This window comes from Plasmodium gallinaceum (genome assembly GCF_900005855.1).
Source record: "Plasmodium gallinaceum strain 8A genome assembly, contig: PGAL8A_v1_87, whole genome shotgun sequence".
NCBI lineage: Eukaryota > Apicomplexa > Aconoidasida > Haemosporida > Plasmodiidae > Plasmodium > Plasmodium gallinaceum.
In genome coordinates this window covers 1,995,528-2,017,066 of record NW_021628251.1, presented here as the reverse complement: position 1 = coordinate 2,017,066, position 21,539 = coordinate 1,995,528, and the positions used below count along the sequence as shown (strand labels likewise).

Here is a 21,539-nt window from a genome sequence, read left to right as displayed (position 1 = left end):
TATTCATTAATATTCCTATTTAATTTAAATTAAAAATTTTTTATTTTATTTATTTTACGATTAGTGCATTACTAAATGAGAAATGAATTAAAACGATTTATTTATATTCTTATAAAAATTATTGTAAATTTTTTTTTATTAACTTTAAAATTTATATATAAATAAAAATTCTTAAAATAATAAAAATATATAGATAAAATAAGAATAAATGAAATTTACAATTTTAGAACTAATTTTTTCTAAATTCCTTTTTTTCCATATAATTAAATGAAAACAATAGTTTTTTTTTTATTAATAGTTTAATAAAAATAAAAGTAAATTCTTTAAAGTTTATCGAAAATATCTATAATTAAAATTATAACTTTTCATTTATTCATTAAAATTATTCTAATGTAAAAGTCTGCAACGAATTATTTCAATTAAATATAAATTTCATTAAAGAAAAAAAAAATATATATTTATATCATCTATGATACTTTTTCTTTAATTGTATAACATTATAATCTAAATGTACTTTTTTTTTTTAACACAGCTATTAATCATTTATAAAAATCTCTTTTTGCGTAAATTATATTATAAGTAAAATAAAAATTATAATTTTTCAAAAAATCTCCTATTTTAAAAATATATAAAGATGAGAAGTAGTAACACTATCAATTTTATTTTACAAGGAAGATTTTTAGTATTCAATAATAAAAGTATAAATAATTTAGATATTTCTTCATTTAATAGGGGGAAAAAAATTTTTCAAAAAATCATCTTCTCAAACTTTTTGTTTTCTAAACTTTTTATTTTGTATTTCTTCTCCTTTTTATATCTCTCCTTATTAGTAAGATAAATTTCAAATTTAAAAATAAATATACAATTTTAGCTTTATTATGTTATTAAATTAAAATACTGTTTATTTATAAATCTTTTCAATACATATGTTTTAAATGTTATTATAGAATACATGCATATCTAAGAACAATGCATTTTCAGAATTACAATTAAATAAAGTGTATCACAGAAAATTAGCTCAATGTATCCCCAAAAAATGGAATCGTTCAAAGAAAAAAAAAAATAAATATAATATAAAAGAGGATGAAAAATCTCAGTCAAATGATATAAGTTCTATAAAGTCTGAATTTAATCAAAGTGATAAATGTAATCATGAAAAGCAATGCGAATCAAAAAAAGAAGAAATATTAGAAGAAAGTGGTCGAATTGAAAAGAAGAACCATGAAATGTTTGATGAAATGGATAAACAGAAAATTCATGATGAAATGGACAAACGTGAAATGAAGGATGAAATTGATAAACTTGAAATGAAGGATGAAATGGATAAACAGGAAATGCATGATGAAATGAACAAACGTGAAATGAAAGATGAAATTGAGAAACATGAAATGAACGATGAAATGGGTAATCAGGAAATTCACGATGACATGGATAAACGTGAAGTGAATGATGAAATGGGCAATCAAGAAAATAAAAACGAAGGTTGCGCAATTACATTAGGTGAAAGTAGTTCAGGTTTACAAGATCAATTGTGTAAAGATGTAAAATATGAAAAGAGTCAAAATTTAGACGATGTATCAAGCAGAACAGATATGTATATTCAATTTTTTATGATGGCAAGGAGATGGTAATCAGAAAAGAAATTTCCGGCAAGTAGGACTTTATTTAGCAAATATATTTGGTTCACTGATGAATACACATAATTTTGATAAAGGTTTCCTAAAAAAGGAATGAAATAAATGGTAAAATGATATTTTAAAAGATTTAATAGGTATGCAAACTGAAGATAATAAAACTTTTTATTCTTAAGGGAGAATCATGGAAACCTGAAAAATTTAAAGATGTTATAGATACAAATATACAAGTATGGAAGCACCATAAGATAAATACAAAAAAAAAAGTGGAAACATATTTTGATTGAAGACGTTAGCAAAAGAAAAAAAAGATTTATAGATAATTTATACCAAGGTTCAAAATGCATTGCGAATCCAGTGTAAAAAATATCAATTGGAATTTTAATATATATCATGGTAATCATAATAAATAAATAATGATACAGTGTTTTAAAAGAATATTATTATCATTATTCTATTATAAAATTCTGTTACTAAGATGAGTGTATAAAAAGAAAATTATATACATATCCATGGGATATATATTTATTTTAATACATCATATATAATAGGGACCCTTATATTACTTTAATATAAATTTATTATATTTTTATTAATTTTTTTTTCTTATTTTAATTAATGATATGAAAATTAAAAAAAAATAAAATATATAATTTTTTTTAACCTCATAGTTAATAACTCCTATTTTTATTTATAAAGATATTGTATACTCTAAAATATTAAAATATCAATTATTTTTATTTATAATGTTATCTGTTTTTATTAAGGAATAGTATTTTTTTCATCTAAAATCTACGTGTACGAGTACATAACTAAAGAAAATTTTTAAACTCTTTTTTTTTTCGTTCATTATTAAATAAATTAGTAATTAATTTAATTCTTAGTGGAGATAATGTAAATAGAGGCACGATCAAGAAAAAAATAAAAATGTACATATTCATTTTGATGATAAAATATACACATAAAATAAGCCATGACCTTTGATATATATTTTCGAAAAGAAAGATAAAATTGAAATATATGTTCTTGTTATAAATATTTTTTTAAAAATATAATATGAAAATATAAAAGAAAAGGAGAATGAAGAAAAAGAAAAAGAAAAAGAAAAAGAAATGGTGCCATCTGTATGTTGAACTCTATATAAAACAATGAATCTTTTATGTATCAATATAAAAACAAAAATTTTGTTTTCATAGTAAAATATTTTATGTTCATCTTATTCTTTTGTATAATTAAAATATATATTTGTCTTTTTTTTTTAAAAACAATAAACATAAGAAATTTATGAATTATCTACTGTAATTTAAAGATTTAAATATGCGTATGTTCTTTGATAAACATTTGAGGTGAAATGTAGACACACATTATACATAATATTATGAAATTAATATATCAATTTTTTTATATTACATTTATGAAAAAAAATATTAACAATTCAATTTATATTTAGGATATTCCTCACTAATTTTTTATAAAAAAAATTATTATTTCAATTCATTAATCTGTGTATTTTCGTATACCAAAAAATTCCAGAAGTATATTTAGGTATTCATTATGTTTTTATTAAAACATAATTTAACATAAATTTCTTTCTTATCACCATAGTTATTATAAAATAAGCATTCCTTTTGATAACCACATGGTGAAAAAGCATCCCTGCAGTATTTCATTATGTCCATTACAAGCATCTATTTCATTACAATGTATTTAAATATAACAGATTTATGTGTACTTTTTAGTAATATATTCACTATTTTTATAAAAAATAGCATTTTATTTATTAGAAACATTATTATTCAACTATAAAACGTCTTGTTTTAAGATTAAAAAACAGTGTATTCCAATATTTATTAACAGAAAAAAATATTTTTGAAGTAAATAAATGAAAAACATCTTATATAGTAATTATGTATAACATAAAAATGCAAACAAGTATTACTATAAATAAATATTTTTATTATATGTATATATAATAAAAGTGATAACGTTTGTATAATTTTTTTATAAATGATATAATAAACTATTTAAGAAAAATAAATTTTGTTGCATAAATTATTAGTTTATTAATAAATTAAAATACACAATCTATTAAGATATATTCTAAAAAAAAAAAAATTATTCCATCTTTTTTATGTTTAAATATATAGTATATATATATATTTATTATAATAATTCAAAACACCATAATAATAAATAATTTTTTCTTACTATACTAAAATTAGTATAAAGGTAACTTGTTTTTATATAAGCTTACTATGTGGTTAATAAAAGGCTTCATTAACCTTTTTGGCTATAAAAAGGACTAGGTATGTTGAGAATACATAGTTGGTTGTGCTAACCAAAAAAAAAATTATTGGAATTTTTTTTGAGATATGTTTCTTGTGAAAAAGATAAAGATAAAAAAAAAATAAAATAAAAAAAAAGATGATTATTTTTTTTTGGTGAGAGAAGAATTTTATTGAGAGAGAGATTTTTTTTTACAAAAGATAATAATGTTTTTATGAAGAAGTTTAATTTGCATAATATTTATATTTTGAATTTGTGAGAGAAAATTTTATATATGTGACACTAAAATTTTTACGTAATTAATATTCATATAATATATTTACATTTTTACTTATTGTTTATGTTTGTTAATTCAACAGCAATATGTTTAAATTGCTGAATATAATTCATAACAAAGATGTAATTAATTTATATTTAATCAATAATCAATATTCAATAAGGATTTAAATTTTTAATAAAAATAAGGATTTTTATTAAAGTAAATAAATGCCTATTAAAATCAAAGAATGCTGAATGGAGTAGATTATATAATTAAGATATACTCGTTCAAAGCATATAAAAATACATATAAATACAACAAAAAGCGTAGGGACACCTCTACATGCTCTTTATTAATTTGTTTGTTCAGTACTTTAGTGAAGTTACTAAACATCCAGTTAATAAATCATAAAGCTAGTCCTTTTTATTTCCAAAAAGGTTAACAAAGCCTTTTAATAACCAAATAGTTAATTAATAAATTATTTTTCTACACTCTTGAACTAACAAATTATTAAGAATCAAGCGGAGGATTCTCATACTGTTTTTATTTACTATTGAAATATATATGTGCATATAATAATTTATTTTAATCTTAAATTCAATTTTTTACTATATCGTAAAACATATTAGTGATTAATAAGCAAAATAAGAACAAATTATGTTTTGTTCTATTATGCTATTTTCCTATTTCATTTAATTTTTTCAAAAATTAAATTAATTTTGAAAAAACGGATTTTCAACAAAATCAGAAAAAAAAATTATCCAATAAAAAAGTATTCAAAAACAATAGTATTTCTTTCTTACATAAAAAAAAATATTAGAAAAAAATTATTTTTTTTTTTAAAGAGGTTTTGTACCAAAGTAATTACATATTATTCATACAACTATTATTCTCAAAAAGGTTAATGTCTATTAAAAAAAATATATATCCTAAAATTTCTTACATAGTTAACTAGTAACTTTTCATATATGCATGTACGTGTATGCATTTTTATTGAATACTTGGCATGCACAAATAAAAATACATTTACTTAATTTATTAATATAAATATTATGTAAAATATGTTAATGGTATATTTTATAGGTCATTACATGATAAAAAGAGCATATATAATGATACATATTTTTGCTTAACATTTATCTATATTTGCATTTAACTAAATATAATATTGATTTATTTAAAATATTTTTTACATATTCTTCACTTAATGAATTTTTCTATTTTACAGAATATGAATGAACATACATTCTACTATCTTACTAAATAATTGTTAGTAAATGAATAAGTTGATATATTTTTCATATAATAAAATTTTAATTTTTTAATATAACTAATATATCCGTTTTTGCAAATAATAAATTATGTGTTAATCTAATGAATAATATATAAATTCATAGCAATATAAATAAATTTTTAAAAATGGATTTATTATTTTTTTGTTTTCATCTTTTTCTTGAACTTTTGATTAAGCTCATATGATCTAATGTCTTTTCTAACTAATAGATATCTTATTAATTTCTTCTTAAATTTTTTTATAATGATAATTACACAGTTTATCTACCTATTTGTAAAAATAGTCACATTTTCCATATTTATTTTTTAATTTATTTCTTAAATTGTTTCAATTCTCGTATGTACTACTGCTTTCTTTCTTATTTCATCATTAAATATAAATTTATTAGATGAATTCATTTCGTATCCTAAATATAATAAATCGTTTATTTTTTCGTCTACATTAGCTCTAATTCTTTTTTTCAATGAAAGTATGTTCTTTGTATCTTGAATTTTCTTAAAATTATCAATTAATGCTCTATCTATATCTTGATAAATTGCAACAAAAAAATAAAGAATATATATATTTTTTTTAATCTTTTGTAAATTTATTTACTGAAAGCACTTTAAATAATTTTTAAATAGTTTTTTTTTTTTTTTTTAAATATCTTTCTTAAAAACTTCCATTAGATAAGAACTTTGTTTTTCTTCTTTAGCTATTTTTTATTTAATATTTTTCTTTTTAATAATATTTATCCTTTGTTCTTTTTTAGTGATAAATTTATAAACATTAAAAGAATTTTGTAATTTATTATATTATTTTTCTTGAACAATATTTTCTTTAGATAAACTTAGCTTAAGTAATATATTTATTTTAAAGTTTTTAATAGATTTATCATGCATCATGCATTCAGTGAATGTAATTTTCTGAATAAATTATTTTCTATGAGATGGTCCCGCTTTATCATGTGCAACATCAATTGTAGGTGAATTAAATTTAGTAAAAACATCATTATCAATTTTTTCTTCTTTACTATTCATGTTAAGTTCACTGAGTTTTTTTATTACATGTGATTTATCCTTATGTGTTTTTTTATCTACTCCTCTCTTATAATTTGAAGGACGTTTATTATTTCGTCTATTTTTGTTACACTTTATTTTATAATCAATATTTAATGATGTATCATAATAAAATTCATTGTCAAGATACCTTTTAGGAGCCCTTCGTTGAGTTCTTAAATTGTCTCGAATGTGTGCATTACATGCTTTTTCTGTTGATTCACAACTTTTATTTGTACTATATTTCTTTTTATTTCTTTTTTTATCTCTCTCGTCTTTATAAACCTGAGTATTTTTATTAGAACTTTCTATTTTTTCAATCTCGTCTAAATTATCAAATATAGTAGGATCAATAATTTCCTCAAAATCGGATGAATCGGCTACATTATAATAATTAATAAAATCATCAATAAGTTTATCTTCTAAATGAATTTTTACTATATGAATAAAAAAAAAAAAAATGTATTTATATTTTTAATAGGTTCATTCTTTTTTTCATATATTTATTTATAAATATATAATAATTCTTTTTAATACATATCATAATTCACTTTGTTTATTTTATTTTTTTTTTTATTCATATTATAGAACTATTTAATTAATGGAATCATAAGAATAAATACAAAATTTTATCGTTTTCATTTTTATTATTTTTTACATCTATCTTCTTCCATTAGTTTTCTTATATATTCAAATTTGTTATTTTTTAAATTAGCTCTTAAGAAATGCAAGGAATTGTCATTTTTTATTTTGTATATGAAATATAAAAATGAAAAATTTCTTAGACATGAAAAAGAAATTGTTAAGATAATTAAATGTAATGAAAAAATAAATTTCATTTTTACTAAATAAGCATAAAGAAAAAAAAATAAAAATTTATTATACTTATTCTTTCTTTTATATGACTAATTTAATAACTTAATAACCTTAAAAAACTAAAATTTAATAATTAGTTTCTGTAGATAAATATTAATTATTGTATTATATGAAATGAAGTTTTCCCTTTATTTTTAATTTATAATATATAAAATTTTAAGATATACATTTATAAAATTTTATTTCTTAAAGTTAAATAAATATTTTTTAATTTTATATATTATTAAAATAAAAAATTAGACAATCATAATCTACAAAATGTAATTATTCCACTATTTAAGACGTATTATGATCTAGTATAAAATTTTTAACATGCACAATAGCTCATATATATTCCAACAAAATTATATATATTTAAGTGAATTTATGCATACCTAGTGCATTGTATATATATTTTATATTTTGCTATACGATACTGTTATTTTTTGCCTAATTTCTATATTAGGGATGAAATGAAGTAATGCTCTTCTAATTCTAATTTATAAATATTTGCCTTTTAATAGAATAGTTAAAAAATCCATATTCATAATTATTTACTTATAAATTTAATTTTTTTTTAATTGGAAATTTTAATAAATGTTTAGAGAAATATTCACTAATTATAATTCATACATTATGTAATGTTAATAGAGTTTTTTTTCATTTAATTTATAATAGTAAGTAATGAAGATAAATAGTCGAATTAAAACAAACCATAATATATATCAATATAGCAGAATAAATTAATGAAAAGTTAAAAAATAAATACTTAACACATGAGTAATTCTATAAAAAAAAAAAAATACACATAATTTTTCCTTAAAATATATATATATAATTTATTAATTTTTGTTTTTTTCCTTTCATAATATACTAAGAAATTAACTTAATTTTCTCATTTTACTCTTAAGCTCATTTTGTAAACCAAATAAAATTCAATAATAAGAAAAACAAGAAAAAAATCCATGTAAAAATGAAATTTTATTATTATAAAATTTATAAACAGTACAATGATTTTTCACTAAATAAAAAAAAATTCATAAAATTCATCATAATAAACTAGATAATAACAACATATAAAACAAAAAAAAATTCGTCCTCTTAATAAAAAATATATTTTTGTGTCACTATAACAATTTAAATGTTTAACTAATTTTGAATACTATGTATATATAAGCTTCTATTTTTTATTGGACTGACTAATAAAATTTTAAAAAAATAAAAAAATTCTAAAAGCTTTCTGTTAACTAATATATGTACATTTAATTTTCAAACATAGCATTAAAAGCTTAAATATACAATGATAAATAAAACAAAATTACACAATATATTTTGCTATTATATAGGTTTATTTTAATGTTTCATGTTAATAACATCATGATATTTAACAATAGAAAAGTATCATTAAAATTTTTCTTAAGATAAAAAATAGGTAAAACAGAACCTTAAATTAATTCTAATATTATTGGTAATAATTTACCTAATATCAATAAATTAGAATTATATCAGAGATAATTGTTTATTTTATCCCTTATAATATTTTTTCTATTATTTTCTTATTTTATACAATTAGTAATAAATAGTATTATTAATTTTTTTGAGTTATTAAAATGAGGCAAACTTATATATAAATGTTTAATTATGTATGTGAGACATTTTATAATATATATATGTATATATTAATACAAAATTTATTATGTGTCAATATTTTTTTTCTTCATAATTAAATTTAAAAAAAAAAAATTAAAATTAATATTTTTATTTTTTAATAAAAAGAAATGTAATATATTATATTGAAATTATAATATTTTGAGAAATATAAATTATTATGTAAATTAGATATAAATTATCGTAACGTGAAAATATGTGAATATTTTATAATTTTTATTCCTAATTATTTTTTTTTTTTAATTAATAAAATATTCTTTAATTCATTAAAATGTAAAAGAATAATAATATATATCGGCCTAATGTATATTTTATTTTTTTTTAAATGTTATATGGAATAATGTAGTTATTTCATGTTACATTTTTCAATAACTGTACATATATATTTTTTTCATAAAGGTTATTGTGTAACTGCTAAATTAAGTAGAGTTTATTCTACCTGACTTTACCAATTTGACTATACAATACTTTCCTGAATTCATTGAATTGCTAATTAATAATTTAAATATATAAAGTAATAATAAAAGTTTTTTAAAAGAAGTTTTATACAGTTATATTTATTCCAAAAAAAAAAAAAAAAAAAAAAATTTTCTCACTTATGCTTTTACTTTTTATAGATTAATCTATTTCCTTGTTCACTACTTTTTTTATATAGAAAAGAATGATTAAAATTTAGGACAACATTTTCTGCTAGTCTATAAAATTGAAGTATCTACAAATACTTTAATTATATAAATGAATATTTTGAACAAATATTTACAGAATCCATTTTTATCACTAAGACGTGAATTAGAGCATTGTCATATTCTACTATATTTCTTTCTATTTAATATAATGTTATATATTATATTTTATTAAATTAATTATTTTATCGAAAAAAAGTTGAAGGAATAATTTATATAGTGAATTTCATGATAGATAAAATGAATTTCTTTATAAAGATTTTTTTTTTTTTAACACTATCGTAATAAAAATTCCTTCTAATAAAATACAAAAAAATTAAAAGATAAAATAATTTAATATTTTAATTTAAAATATATATAATAATAAAAATTTAATAGTGTGATTTATTAAAAAAAAAAAAATTGTAATAAAAAACTTTAATCTTTTTTTAAATATACTTTTTAGCTACCATGTATATTATAAATAATATATTTTTCTAATAAAAATTTAAGAACTATATTATAATTTGCACTATATTTTTACTTTGTCAATGTTCTTATTAAGCAACTCTATATAAACCTTTCTTTTTTTTTCTAATAAAACATAAGAATAATATTATAAACAAATAATTTCATATAATCTATGAACCTAAATATAATAAGAAAATAAAATAAAAGTTTTATAAACTAATATTAAAAGTATAATTAAAAAAATGGTAGTTAAAATAGAATATTTATTTAATGTAAATCCTTGTTTATCAATATATGATACATTTTAAGTGTCTATTTTAATACATAATTAAAGTTGTGGAATATATTTTTTTGTTCTTTTATAAAGAAAAATATAGAAATTATTAAACTATTAGTAAAAATATAAATTAATATAATGGAAAGGAAAAAAAATTATTATTTTCAATGAAAATAATTATGTTTTTCCATAATGTGATAAAATATTTAATGCCCCATGAAAATGATTTAAATCAATTTCTGTATTAATTAAAAAATAAATTTTATAGTCATTGAATATTTAATTCCTAAATGATGATGTAATTACTATGTAACTCTTAGGAATTACAAATAATTATTATTAATATCAATGTTTTTCTTTATTATAAGTTTATAAGTTTTAAATTACTACATAGGCACTCTTTTTTTTATTGCTTGTTTATGATAAACTAAAACTTTTTTATAAAAACGTTTATAATATATTTAAGGAAAAATTATTAATTTATGTAAAAGAAAATTTTTTTTTATACTATATAGTAAAAAAATATGTTATAATAATGCTTATGCTTTTGTCATATTATAAAATGAAGTATTGATATATTAACTGGATGTTCGGTGACTTCACTCGAGAACTGAACAAACAAATTAATAAAGAGCATGTAGAGGTGTCTCTACGATTTTGTTGTATTTATATGTATTTTTATATGCTTTGAACGAGTATATCTTAACTATGTGCTTTATTTCGTTCAACATTCTTTACTTTCAATAGGCATTTATTTACTTTAATAGAAATCCTTATTTTTATTAAAAATTTAAATCCTTATTGAATATTGACTATTAATTAAATATAAATTAATTATTTCTTTGTTATGAATTATATTCAGCAATTTAAACATATTGCTGTTGAATTAACAAACATAAACAATTAGTAAAAATGAAAATAAATTATATGAATATTAATTACGTGAAAATTTTAGTGTCATATGTATAAAATTTTCTCTAATAAATTCAAAATATAAATATTATGCAAATTAAACTCTTTTATAAAAACATTATTATTTTTAGTAAAAAAAATCTCTCTCAATAAAAATCTCTTTCCTTTAAAAAAAAATGAATAATAATTCTTTTTTTTATATTTTTTTTTTTTTTATATTTCTTTTTTTTCAAAAGAAACATATCTCAAAAAAAATTCCAATAATTATTTTCTTTTTTTTAGTTAGCACAACTATGTATTCTCCAAATAGCTAGTCCTTTTATAGCCAAAAATGTTAATTAAGCCCTTTATTAACCAAATATCCAAAAAAAACTAAAAATTAACAAAAAAAAAAAAAAAAAAATCAATTTAACTTATTCTAATTAATCCTAAGGTGTAAAAGCTAGATAAATTTAATAAATCAAAAAGAATAAAAGAGGAAAATTACATAAAAGTTAAGAATGTGACTTGCAAATATTTTAAAATGATTTAAAAACAAAAAATTAATTTTTATTTTATTTATATCATAAAAACCCTTAAATATATGAAAACATTTGAAATTTAAAAATCTTTGCGTTTTGTAAATTATAGGTTTTATAATATCTAGTAAACTAATGCAGAAAAAAAAAAAAAAAAAAAAAAATTACCCTTAATATTATATTAATAAATCATTAATTCATTATAAAATAAAAATATAATATAATGAATAAAATATTTTAATTTTCATATATTATTTTTAATATTGAATTTTTCAACGATACACTCATTTTTTTTTCCATTTACTAATATGTTATTGATTATTATTTATAATTAAATAAAATTTTCTCTATTGAAACATTTTGTGCACTTCTTAATATAGCATAATTCGTTAAATATAAATTATTATTTTCATTATTTCTTATGCCAAATATTTAATAAAAATACCATTATTATTAATTAAACGTGTTAAAATAAAACTTAATGAATGGTAAATAATTTGGGACCTCTGACGACACTCTTTTTCATTCAATCTATTCTTATTAAAAGCAATATAATTGCACTCATCAACGCAATGTTTTATCATATCTAAAATAAACTTATTTTCTAAATATAATTCATCTAACTCTTTTAATTTTTCTTTAATTTTGTATATAAGGAGAAACCACTGAGTGTAAAATTTTAATGTACTTCTTTGTTTGTGATATAAATTAAATATAGTAGTTATGTTTTCATAAATTATTCTTTCATCATCTTCTGATTTCGTATTTTGTAACCTGCTAATATTTAAATATAATTTTGATAAAATATCTTGAAAAACTAGCAAAAACTCAACTACTTTGTTGATTGAAATTAACTTTTCTAGTAAAGGAGCTGCATTATTCCAATTTCTTAAATTTTTAAAATTCGTTTTATTTTCATCTTTATATTTTCTAAAGGAAAATCTTTTAGTTTTTTTTATTTCTTCTAAACAAAGTTTTCTCTTAAACATTTTTAAATTTTCTTGATTATTTTGTAGTGCTTCCATTAAGTTCTTTTTTATTTCTAATTCTTCTCTATCATTTTCAAATAATAATAATAGTTCATCCTTCCGTGATTCATATTTATTTTCGTAATTAATAAAATACCATCTTAAAAAATTCATAATCTTGCGCATTTTGAATTTTTTTTTCATTTTAAAAATACGAAAAAAAATTTTTTCCGTTAAATTATACTCTTTTTTTGCATTATTTATTATAATATCCATTGTTTTCATATGACTATTCAGACTTTCAAGGACTTCTTTATCCATTTTTAAATCATCCAATTTTCCATACGATATGGATGATAAAAAAAATATTACTTTACTTAATTTATTTATTCCTAATAAATCATTAAAAAAGCTAAAATTAAATTTTCTATCGTCTAGCATAAAATTTTCGTAAAATTCTGAAACTTTTGTTATAGTTTCAGTTGTTTCAGAAAGATCCGTTAAATAATTGTGAATAAATAAATTAAAATTTTCCATCATATTTTCTGCTTTCGCAATATTATCTTTCTCCATATGAAAAATATTCTTTGTATTTGCACACTTTTTTTTTAACATTTTTATATATAATTCTATATTATGCCCTTTTATAATATATGGAGAATTATTCTTATTTTTTATTATATCATATAAGTTTCCTCCTTCTCCTTTAAAAGGTAATTTTAAAAAACTATTCGCAAACTTCGTATATATAATACGAAAATTATTTGCTCTTTCCATAGTAGTATTAGTAACATAAGAATAAATACTTCTTAAGCACTTCATCGTAGTATTATTTCCTATTGATATATCAGTGTAAAATCCACTGGTTAATAAATTATTGAAGTTAGGTTTTTCACATTTTTCTGGATCTTTAGATTCTAATTGTCTCGAAGCATTTCCAATTAATTTTGACTCATCTATTTTTAGTTCCTCAACGTCATCACAGTTTTCATTTTTAGTTTTACTCAAAATATTAATTATACCCTCATTGTACTCTTCCCCTTTTTCTATAAAATTTGTTGTATCATTTTCCTCAGAAATGAGTGCCTCTTGTTCATTCGTATCTAGTTCATTTCTTTCTTCAGAATTTGGTATAAGATCTCCTTCACAGGAATATTTAATTTGATCACTTTCTGTTAGACTACTAAAAGGAAAAAAAATATTTTAGAAAGAGGTTATATTTAAAAAAAAGTATTATATTTACCTTGATGCAATAGAGTAAGAACACGTGCATCCTCTGCACCATAACAATAACCAAAATAAAACCTTAATAAAAAACAATAAAAATATATTTTTAGTTATTAATAAAAATTTTATGTAAATATATATAAACTAATACTGGATACAGAATAATGGTAAACCTAAATATATTTACTTTTGCCAAACAAAAAACATTCATAATCATAATTATAACCAGAAAAAATAAGGAATAAGATATATTCTCATTCATAATAGGAAAAACCTGGCAATTTTTTCTTCTATTTTAAAAAAATTACATTATTATATGCTAAACTCATAATTAAAAAAAAATATATTAATATTACTATACACAATTTTGATTATATATATTTTTATGAATATTATAAATAATTATATTCATTTATAATCACTAAATTACCTTTTTCATATTTAATGTTATAAATATCACTATTTCTTTTAATATGTTTCAAATACTCCCACGTTTTCTTTTATGCATGTTATGTGTTTGCAGTTTTTAGATTATTAAAAAATAAAGCAACCTTAACACACAATTTTTTTTTCTAACCTTTTTGCATGTAAAGAGCACCTTAATGAAATTTTTGTAGTTTATATTTGTATTAAAAATGTTCAACCCTTATAACTTATAAAGAGATAGATAATAATAATTACTTAATAATATATGCACATACTTTTCCTAGAAAGTCAATATACTGGACCACATGAAATAATAAATGAAAAATATTATAAAACTCATCAAATTAAATTTTTGAATATAGTTAAATATTTTTTCCTTTCTTTATTGTATTTTATTTATTAATTTACAAATAAGGTTAAATATGTTTTTATTAAAATCGACAATATAATCATGTATTTTATGTATTAATTTACAAATAAGGTTAAATATGTTACTATTAAAATCCATAATATAATCATGTACAAATTTGATTATAGAAATATGAATATTTTTAATAAATTTATTAAAGTATAATACAAAAATTTTATAAAAATTTTCAACATTTTATTTAAAATTTTACTTTTAGTATTTTTCATTTTAAAAAATTGTAAGAGATCTACTCTAACTTTTTAGAATACTTTATTATACATTCAGTTTAATTAAAATAAAATTTTCATTTTTTCTTTCTATATTCCAATTAAAGCATTTAATTAAAAATAAATATAATATTTTAATTTATAGAATAAGCACTTTATTTTTTTATGAAATTTCATGTGTATACATTTAATATAAATTTACGTAATTATTGTATGCATTAGGAGTATTAATTATTAAAAAAATTTTATTTTATATATCATAATGTATATATAATAAAATAAAACACAATTAATACATATAAAATAGGTAATAGTATTTTTGTTAAGAGTTAATTTTTATTTCTATTTTTAAAATAGGAAAAAATAACATATTTATAGAGTGTTTATGGAAAATATTTTATGCTTCACTATATAATTACTATTAATTTCTTTTAATCAAAAGATAGTGAAAATCCATTTGTTAAACACTTAAAAAGGTACCAAAACAAATACATAGGTTTTTATAAAAATATAATTTTGCTTTAAAAAAAGGGAAGAAGATTTTTTCTTAGAAAGTAATACAGTAACATTTAAAAATATATATAACATTTTTATAATCATAGAATTGTTTTGTAGAAGTTAATTTGATTAAAGCTACATATTTTATAATTTTAATAAGTATATCTAAAACATTTAATATATTGTTAGCATAAAATGTTTTATGATAAGTATTCACAAAATATTTTTTTTCTTTAAATGCTCCTTTCTTTCTTTTTTCTTCATACAGAGTATTTTTAGTTTTATAAAGAACATAAATCTTTCATTACTCTTATTTTTATATCTAGTAATATTAATCATTTAATTTTTTTTAATATGAACACAATTTTAAGCATGACAAAAATTATTTTATGAGTGTTTTTTTTTTAAAACCAATTTTTTATCTATTAACATATAATATATATATATATATATTAATATAAGAAATTCTACTCATTGATAAATGAAAAATAGGTAAACATATAATTATAATATAATATGTACACATCTTTTCTATATTTTTAATAGACTAATATATTATTACGTTAATGCACATTTTTAGTTTATCTCATTTAATAAAAAGTTAAATACATTTTATAAATTATTTTAGCTATTTCACGAAATATATAATATTGGGATAAAATTACGTATAAGTTTATTAAAGAAAACCATTTTATATATGTAAATGGAGAATTAAGAATAAGAAATACATACAAATGATCTCTTTATTTTCTAAAAGTAAATTAAAATAAAATAAACAATTTTTTATAATGGAAAAATACCTTTGTAATAACAATGGAAATTCTATTTTCTTTAGTATAAATATCATTTTTAGTTTTACCTATATTATTTCTCTTTTTTAGAGTAAAATAATAAGAAAAGATTTACATTCTTTTTTTATTCTTATTCCTTTTTATTAAAAAAACTAAGGTAAAAAAAAAATTTAATAATTAATGTATGCAAAAACATAAATATTTTTAAAAATTTTTTCCTTTGGATAATATTTTTAAATAAAAAACATTAAACATAAAATATATTAGAACAAAATGATAGAAAAAATCAAAAAAAAAAAAAAAATCACACACTCATATTTTTTTTTATTTATTAATGAAAGTATTTAAATTAAAAATTACATTAAATATTTTTCTTTTTTATTTTTAATAAGCATAATGTAATACTTTATAATTAACTGATATTTCTTATTTTTATTAAGGTCTAATTATTTTTAAAAAGGGTCTATTTTTAATAATTAAAAATAAAGGTAATAATAAAAAAATATAAATTTTTAAAATTATTCATATATAATATTTTAATTTTTATAACTTTTTTTTTTTTTTTTTTTTTTTTTATTTTGAATAATAAATAAATATACTAAATGTTGAAAAAAAAAATTTTTTTTATTATAAAATCCCAAATATTGTTAATATTTAAGCATTAAATTAAATAAATGAACAAATTTTTTTTTTTTAAATGTAAATTGTTTTTAAAAGGTTGATAAAAATTTATCTATTTATATCTTTTTTTAAAAATTTTACAAATGAAATAAAAATATATTTTATTCTTTAATTTTATTTTTTAATTAAATTCATTAATTTTATGAAGTTTTAAATTTATTAAAATTACATTGTAGAATTATTCATATTTTATTAAATAATTACTTAAAATGAAAGGGAAAAAAGAAAAAATTACAGAAGAGGACATTGACAAAGAATTGAATAATATTGACAATTATAAAATAGATAATAATATAAAAGTCCCATATATTTTAAAAAAAGAACTTAAAATAGAAAATAATAATTGTATAAGAAAAGAAAATTATAACAATACTAATGTTAACAAGTTTTATAATGAAGAAATTTTCTCAGAAAAAAGAGAGATTTATACTCCTGACAGTGAAGTTAGTGAAAGCATTACTACTGAAAATGTAAGCAAAGAAAAAGAAAGTGAAGTTAACAATTTAAATGAAAAAAAAAGTGAAGTTAACAATTTGAATGAAAAAGAAAGTGAAGTTAACAATTTAAATGAAAAAGAAAGTGAAGTTAACAATTTAAATGAAAAAGAAAGTGAAGTTAACAATTTAAATGAGAAAAAAAGTGAAGTTAAATTAAATGAGAAAAAAAGTGAAGTTAACAATTTAAATGAAAAAGAAAGTGAAATTAACAATATGAATGAAAAAGAAAAAGACGTTAACGATTTAAGCGAAAAAGAAAAGGAAAATGAAGATCCAAAAATAAAAGGTAACTTAAAAGATTATTACCAAAATTTACCAACTGTTATAATTGTAATTGGAATGGCTGGAAGTGGTAAAACAACGTACGTTGGATCTTTATATAAATATTTAAAAATAGAAAAAAAAAAAAAAGTATATACAATTAATTTAGACCCAGCTGTTAAATATTTACAATATCCAACGAATATAGATATAAGAGATAGTATAAAATACCATGAAATAATGAAGGAATATAAACTTGGTCCAAATGGAGCTATAATGACATGTTTAAACTTATTCGCTACAAGATTTGATAAAGTGATTGAAATATTAGAAAAAAGAAAACAAAAACTAAACTATATAATTGTTGATACTCCAGGGCAAATTGAAGTATTTAATTGGTCAGCTAGTGGTAATATTATATTAGAAACACTTTCAGTTAGTTTTCCAGTTGTAATTAATTATGTTATTGATACTGTTAGATGTGAAAGACCTATTACATTTATGTCTAATATGCTATATGCTTGTAGCGTTTTGTATAAATCTAGATTGCCTTTCTTGGCTTGCTTTAATAAAATTGATATCATTAAGCATGATAAATGTATTGAATGGATGAAAAATTATGATAGTTTCAATGAAGATGTTTTAAATGATGAAAGTTATATGGCAAGTTTTAGTAGGTCATGCGCATTAATGATTAATGAATTTTATGAAGGCATTAAAACAGTAGGGATTTCATCAAAAACAAATGAAGGTTTTAATAATATATTAAAAAATTTAGAATATCTAAAGGAAGAATACATAAGTGATTATGTACCATGTATAGAAAAACAAATGAAAAGAATTAAAAAAAAAAAGGAAAAAGATATAAAATTGAAAATGGAATCTTTATTAATGGAAAAACAGAAAAATATACCAATATCAAAAAACTGATATGCAAATTATAAAAATGTTTGTGTATTTCTTCTTCACTTCAAAGTAAGATGTTTTTTTTTTTTTTTCTTTTTTTTTTTGCTCCTAAAAAAATTTCCGTAAATAAATTAATTTTATTATTTATTTAAAGCCCTTATTTATTCCCTATATATTTAAAAATAAAAAAATACATTTATTTGTACATGAAGCATTGTATATGTATCTTTAATTTTAATATTCTTTAATTAATAATGATTTTGTTAAAAAGGTGAAAATTTAAAATTTATATTTTTAATTCTTTGATCTTTATGTAAAATGAATTTAAAAAATTAATAAATATAAGAATTTGTATAATTAAATTTTTATTTCTTCATTAAAATAAATTAAATTTGCATAATAGTTATTAATTTCAAGATATATGCTTTTATCATTTTTGAAAATTTCTAAATTCCTTTTTGTTTAATTATTTACTTAGTATAAGTTTCAAATATTTCTACCTACTTTTTTTTATATAAATTTTTTTTTTTTTTTTTTAATAAATATTATTCATTTTTTTTATAAGTATAATAAATGTATTTGTTTATGAAACAATTTTTTTTATTTTCTTTTATGGCCTATATTTTTTTTCCTATTAATAGATAAATGTATTTATTTATTCTCCACTCTTTAATACTGTTTTTAGTAAAGATAAGAAACCTTTATTTTTTTCTTATAATTAAAAAAAAAAAAAAAAAAATCTATAATATTTTTAAGTATTCTAATATTTGTTTATAGATAATAAAAAAAAAAAAAAAATTACGATAACAAACATGGAGTAAAATAAATTTAAATGCGCATTTGTTATATTATTAATTTAATAAAAAAATATGAAAAAGAAATTAATTTCTTTTCGAAATTTCTAGGAAATAAAAAGAAACTAATATTTCATTATTTACAAAAACATCAACACATTTAGTTAAAATAAAATAGTAATTCTTCCATACTATTATAAAATATGTTTCTATTTTATTATATTTTTTTTTTTTTTTTTTTTTTTTGCTTTTAATTTTCTCATTTATTTCTTCTTATACCATTTTCTAATTTTTCTTATTTGAAATACTTTATATTCATTTTAATAAACTTTTTTTTTAACATTTTTCAATTTAAAACTTTTTCATATTTTTAAATAAACCCTTTTTTTATCTAAACTTTTTATTTATATAAATTCACTTTTCAATATATACATTTGTAACATCTTATATTTTTATATCCACATTGTATGTATTTTTTTAACTTTTATTATATCCTTTTTTTTTTTAGTTACATTTTAATATTTCTACTTCTTTTTTTTTATCTTTTTTTTTCATTTTATATTAATATCTAAAAATTCAAAGAATATCACATTACTTACACATTTTTCTGAGTTACTCATTGAATTACTATTTTTTTTAAAACAAATGTTCAATAATTTTAAGTAAAAAGAAACTTCATATTTTTTGTACTATGATATTTGTCTTTATACCTCTAAATTTTAGATTATCTTATAAAAACTATTAATCCATATTAAACACACTTTTGTAAATTTTCTTTATATTTATATTATATATATATATATATATATATATATAAACGTACTTAAAGAGTTATATGATTGTTCCATACATGAAAATTGCAAAAAAACTTCTTAATAGTTCTTTCGTTGTTGTTCATAATCACATATTATTAATAATATTTTTAATCATAAACTTTTTTTATTAAATTTTTTTTATATATTTAATATTTCTCATAATATTTTATAGATAATTTTCCCAATTTTTATCTATGCAGCTATACATTCTATTCTATTTAAAACTTCTAAGTTTGTATTTTTACACTTGTTTAAATTATAATTAGTGATTGCTTCTAATCTTTCTAAAGTATTTAGTGATAATAACTTCGAAATAATGTTAACTAGTTTTTTTGAATAAAATGATGAAATACTTTTAACAATGTAATTTTTATAGTTTTTATCTTCAAATAACGAAATCATTTCACTCATATTTTTTGCTGAAAATGGTGAAGATAATGTAGCTAATTCAAATAAAATACAACCCACTTGAAATAAATCACTCAATTTATTTGTTCTTCTAAATTTAATTGATTCATAACTTAAAAAATTTAAAGTTCCTAAGTTGTTATTTGTTCCTATTTGTGATATACCAAAATCTCCTATTTTTATTTTATCATCTTTTATAAAAATATTTGTACTTTTTAAATCACCATGAATTATTCCACTTTTATGAATTGAACTTAATCCATTTAAAATTTGATTTAAAATGTTAAAAATTTCACTTTCTGTGTAAATTTCATTGTTCAACTTTCTTCTTAAGATGTCTGAATGTAAATCACCTTGACTACAAAATTCTAATATTAAAGAAAGCGAATCATTTTTTTTAATAAAATCAACAATTTTAACAACATTCTCACAGTTTTCTAATTTCTTCATTATGTAAAGTTCATTCATATATTTACTTAAATCATTTTCACTAATACCATATATGTCATACACTTTTGAAATAAAAATTTCACCTGTTTTTATTGATTTTATTACATGTAATTCACTATTTGATGTTAGTATATCTAAAACTGTTTCAAATGTATACCCATAGTTAGTATATAGATTGTGTTTTTCAGCTGAATCATTTGATGGTAATAGTAATGACAGCATATTAATGAAAAAGGTAATAGATAAACAAATAAGAAAATAAAATAAAGCACAAAAAAAAAAAAAAAAAAAAAAAAAAAAAAAAAAAA

The 21,539-nt window shown here is 18.2% G+C and overlaps 5 protein-coding genes across 5 annotated transcripts, besides 2 other annotated features; 2 read left to right on the top strand and 3 right to left on the bottom strand.

The window, feature by feature from the left end:
• Positions 1–634: 634 nt before the first annotated feature.
• On the top strand, positions 635–1,631 carry PGAL8A_00320600 (Plasmodium exported protein, unknown function; the record flags this gene model as incomplete). Its single annotated transcript, XM_028672228.1, has 2 exons — positions 635–829; positions 948–1,631. The coding sequence occupies 2 exons, from the start codon at positions 635–637 to the stop codon at positions 1,629–1,631; spliced, it is 879 nt and encodes a 292-aa protein (XP_028528801.1).
• A 2,259-nt stretch (positions 1,632–3,890) lies between these two features.
• Positions 3,891–4,587: a repeat region.
• A 1,800-nt stretch (positions 4,588–6,387) lies between these two features.
• On the bottom strand, positions 6,388–7,349 carry PGAL8A_00320500 (Plasmodium exported protein, unknown function; the record flags this gene model as incomplete). Its single annotated transcript, XM_028672227.1, has 2 exons — positions 6,388–6,947; positions 7,169–7,349. The coding sequence occupies 2 exons, from the start codon at positions 7,347–7,349 to the stop codon at positions 6,388–6,390; spliced, it is 741 nt and encodes a 246-aa protein (XP_028528800.1).
• A 3,663-nt stretch (positions 7,350–11,012) lies between these two features.
• Positions 11,013–11,712: a repeat region.
• Positions 11,713–12,292: 580 nt separating this feature from the next.
• Positions 12,293–14,279, bottom strand: PGAL8A_00320400 (fam-f protein; the record flags this gene model as incomplete). Its single annotated transcript, XM_028672226.1, has 3 exons — positions 12,293–14,024; positions 14,085–14,146; positions 14,220–14,279. 3 exons carry the CDS (start codon positions 14,277–14,279, stop codon positions 12,293–12,295), a joined length of 1,854 nt encoding a protein of 617 aa, XP_028528799.1.
• A 3,030-nt stretch (positions 14,280–17,309) lies between these two features.
• Positions 17,310–18,788, top strand: PGAL8A_00320300 (XPA binding protein 1, putative; the record flags this gene model as incomplete). The annotated part of the gene is made up of 1 exon (XM_028672225.1): positions 17,310–18,788. The coding sequence occupies one exon, from the start codon at positions 17,310–17,312 to the stop codon at positions 18,786–18,788; it is 1,479 nt and encodes a 492-aa protein (XP_028528798.1).
• Positions 18,789–20,565: 1,777 nt separating this feature from the next.
• NEK3 (NIMA related kinase 3, putative) lies at positions 20,566–21,453 on the bottom strand (the record flags this gene model as incomplete). Its single annotated transcript, XM_028672224.1, has 1 exon — positions 20,566–21,453. The coding sequence occupies one exon, from the start codon at positions 21,451–21,453 to the stop codon at positions 20,566–20,568; it is 888 nt and encodes a 295-aa protein (XP_028528797.1).
• Between the last annotated feature and the right edge of the window lie 86 nt (positions 21,454–21,539).